The sequence below is a fragment of the Penaeus monodon genome, chromosome 21, assembly GCF_015228065.2.
Source record: "Penaeus monodon isolate SGIC_2016 chromosome 21, NSTDA_Pmon_1, whole genome shotgun sequence".
Taxonomy (NCBI): domain Eukaryota; kingdom Metazoa; phylum Arthropoda; class Malacostraca; order Decapoda; family Penaeidae; genus Penaeus; species Penaeus monodon.
The window spans coordinates 33,541,126-33,545,277 of NC_051406.1; the positions used below are offsets into that span (position 1 = coordinate 33,541,126).

The following is a 4,152-nucleotide window of genomic DNA, read 5'->3' on the forward strand; positions in this document are numbered from 1 at the left end:
TGCTTATTTAATATGTAAATACCTATTTGCAGCTATTCAGTTAACATTCTGTGGTCATATTTCCTCTCAGCTCATTTTATTAATATTGACGGAGAGACAACTTATTCTCTTCAAATTCAATTGGGTTTAATTACAGCACCTTTGACAGATTATGCTTTTTCAACTTGAAGCTCTGATTACTATAGCTGAACTTTTAGTGCAAAAAGTTATAAGTTAAGTAAGTAATTTAAATGATGTTGCTTAAGAATTATATCTAATTAAACATTTTGATTCCATTTTTAATTATTATTATTTTTTTTTGTGCAACCTTACCATTATTTCTCAGCTGAAATTACTTTAATGGTCTAAATAGTCTTTGAAAAATATGAGGGTGTATTTCAAAACACGTTTAAGAATCCTTTTTTTTTTTATGTTCAAATGTTCACAGAACATGCATATACATTTTCAGGGGTCGTTTCCAGTTCATTTGGGAAATTTATATGAAACGTCAAACCTATTTAAAAGGCTTATCAAATGTGAGGGAAAGAACTGTTTTCATTTCGTAGTTGGCAAAAGTATATGTACTGATAATTAAACAATTACTATACCCTTTCTTCTTTAGATTGGGATTATATAATGATTTAAGTAATGTCAGGATTCCATTATATGCTATGACTACAAAGAGATGAACAATTTTCCTTTATGATTTTCTTAATATTTTCATAAAACAATTATTTACAAGTTGATATTAGTTATAAATAGAAGGTTTATTTCCTTTTTTTAATAAGAATAGTTAAATGCATACTATTCATTGTACCACAGATAACATGATTTCCATACATACCATATTTTGGTTAACTGTTGAAAGTAACAATAAATTTTCAAGTTTATGAAATGTAGAATATGTGATTACACTTTTCTATGCAAATTGAAACTGTACTTACTATAATTATTCTTGTATATCTTTACATCTTCCAAGGTAAGGCATATTACCAGTGTTGCAACATAAATCAAAGAAAGATATACATATGTAAGTACCCACATATATATCTATATTTAGGAACCTCAGAGCCAAGCTAGCTTTCTGGTAATCATATAACTAAGAATTTAATCAAACATATCAATTTTGAATGTAAAACATATTTTTCTTACCCATAAAAGCCTTACTTATTATAGGAGACTATAAGACTAATTAAGGCTTCAAAATTTTTAGTACTACAACAAAGAATTTATAATACTGAATATTGTATGATATAAAATTAGATGTTGAGCTTCTATGCACTATATTTTTTATGCTTAGCAACTGTTATAATTGCATTTATCAGACAATTTACATGCAAAAAAATTATTGTAACACTCTGAATACACTAAAAGTATTCATGTCAACAGTACTACACAATTATTAGTTTAATTATTGTGCATGTTTACACGAAAAATTGATGATGTATGCATGACCGATAAATAATTTCTTTGTATTGCTTTATGGAAAGGGATCTTCCTATTTTACTGGTTATTAAGGCTATATCAGTTAACTTTTTTCTTTTAACAAACCTGTATCTTTAGCATGAGGGGAAAGACAGTATATATTTAGTATTAGGATAAAGACATGAGTAGTTTGGGATGTAATAGAAAAATAGTATGTCTCCATGTAAGTGAAATAAATCTATTTCCCATATTTACATATAGTATAGAAAACAACATATTTATAAAGCAAATTCAACAGTTTGCCAGGTAATACGCAAACAAGGAAAGTTCTCATTAAGGATTCTACTGTGACAGATTACATGAGTATCCACGGTAAAAATTATGTTCAATTTTTGGTTTACATGATTGGAAGTGGGGTCCACTCTGTCTTTTGGGATGATTCTTATTTTGAAGCTATTTTTGCTGCAAATCTGTCGCAATTACCTTAAATGACGTACTTTCTCTTTTGTAGGTGAAAATGTAACATTGGGATTTTTTCATACAGATTTATATTCATGTTAAACAATATTGAAGTCTGCAAGCAAATATTTCATAATAATTAGCATCATAAATAATCTTTCTCTAAATTAACATATTACTTTTTCATATATGTACATTATATGCATGGAAATGTATATATCTTTATTACCATGTTCTCTATTGGCATGTCAACAAAGCCTTTGATCATTAATTTAACATTAATGTTATATGTTCGGAGCAAAGTGTATTAACTGCAGACAAGACGGAACTCTCAGTATGGTGGAAACAGAGTGAGATGAATTCCACTTCAAGAATGAAAATCTGTCGTCTTTCTCCAATGTGGAATGCCAAAGGCCTCCTTAACACGCTGCATGCCTTAGATTCCAGCTGAAGGGTCTGAAAGTTATTTGATTTGTAGCATGTGCATGTGTATAAAATATATACATATGAGGATGAGGATGGAAAGTATTTGTAGTTTCCTTGGCATATAGAGAACTATGATCTGAGTGTATTATATACTGTGTAGGAAGCTTTACACTGATAATATATCTCAAAGCCTTATGAGCATTGTATTATATGTGTTATCTTTTTCATAATTCATTTAAATCAAGTAGAAGGAACAACAATCTATTCCAAATACTGTTGAAATATGTTTATGAAAAATGACTAGTTTATGAAGAACACTATTTTTTTTTATGGAGGAGAAAGAAACCTATGTTTAGAAATGTCCTTGTTACCCGAGCCTTTCTCCTGGAACCACGTCCTTTAGTGGCTTCAAGGATGTATGGTATGTAGATACAAATTTGTGATAATACAATTCAAGCTAAGAAGTGCAAAAAATGAGGGAGTTGATGTAGCTGGCGCAGTTGTAGGCTAGGTAGTTTACTGTAGGCTGGTGAAAACCTCATGTTTATATGTTGGGGTTTCATGCTTTTCTGCAACTGCCTTGACAGTTCTTCGTGAGCAGTTTCGATTGTGGAATAAATTGGATATTTCATTGCTTGTTGTGACTGGAAATCAAGCTCTACTATACAGTGAAGCCCTTTGAGATATATCTACCTAAGCAAACAACCGCGTTAGAGCAGCAGTCTTGTTAATATCAGTTGTAACAGTAGCAGTTGTAGTCAGATCTGATGCTGATGGGAGGATGAAGTATAACAGCTTATTTTCTATGATAACAGCCCATATAATAATAAAACAAATACTTTTATTCATAACTGAATTGTTTCACTTAGGATATACAGTTTGAAGCATTGCAACATTGAGTAAACTGAGCTGTTTATGTTTTTTTTTTCATAAAACTTAATCATGTAGCTTGTGAACACTTTTGATTAGTGTTTTGTTGCAGTCAGACAGATGTGGCAAATGCCGCTATTGCTCCTGTCACTTATTACTGTGGACTTGCGGTCAGTTGACCATCATATTGCTACTGCTGCGTTACCTAGGTGGCCGTAGAAGCGGGGCTCCTTCTTTGTGAGAGCCTTGGCTACTGGTTGAGCCTCGACCACGGGTGGAAATGGCAACCACTGATCGCTGCAAGGAAGCCAGCATTGCCGACACCGTGGGAGGACCTCCCTCACTCGTGGACCCCCGCCCGGAGGTGGGGGCCGAGGGGGGAGGCGTTTCTCTGAAGGCAGCCGGGGCCGATCCGGGGGGTGGAGAACACACGCTCATCGACCGGCGGGCAGCCATGGAGAATTTTGATTTATTACTGATTGGAGTGCAGGCAGTATCGTAAGAAGCGAGTTGTTCGTCGCAAAGGGATCGTTGACGAGAGAGTTTTCGCCTTCGGGCAGTGGTGTACACCAGGCGGTCCAGGAGGAATTGCTCTGCTGGGGGCATCTTGGTTAACTGATCCAGCAGGAGTGACAGTCGCCTTTCAGTTGGCCCGGCGCGACACAGCTCGGAGCTGCGGTTGAGAAGCAGTTGAGATCGACTGCGATATAGTGATGTAAACTGATCCTCTAACACGGGCCTTTCATCTAAGCTGTACATACGGGCATATCTACGTAACTTCTCGCGTTCACGTCTGACAGCTTTCTCTAACCTTGCAAGGTCAATATCACTGAGAGGCCCCAGATTATCCGATGCGAGAGCTTCATGAAGCTCCGCCAAAGCTGAGTCAAGGCGTCCCTCAGCAATGTCCCGGTCAATCAGTCGAGCTACGCCTCGCTGCTCTTCCGCCAGCTGTTTGGCGAGCAGTTGGACTTCCCAATCTTGTGAGCTGAG

At 35.6% G+C, this 4,152-nt stretch overlaps 1 protein-coding gene across 1 annotated transcript in view; it reads right to left on the minus strand.

Moving 5' to 3' along the window:
• Positions 1-1,620: 1,620 nt before the first annotated feature.
• LOC119586436 overlaps positions 1,621-4,152 on the minus strand; it is a gene marked incomplete in the record, with an annotated part of 196,777 nt that continues 194,245 nt past the window's right edge. The window contains 1 exon segment of the mRNA XM_037935164.1: positions 1,621-4,152. Coding sequence (XP_037791092.1) covers positions 3,361-4,152 — 792 coding nt within the window.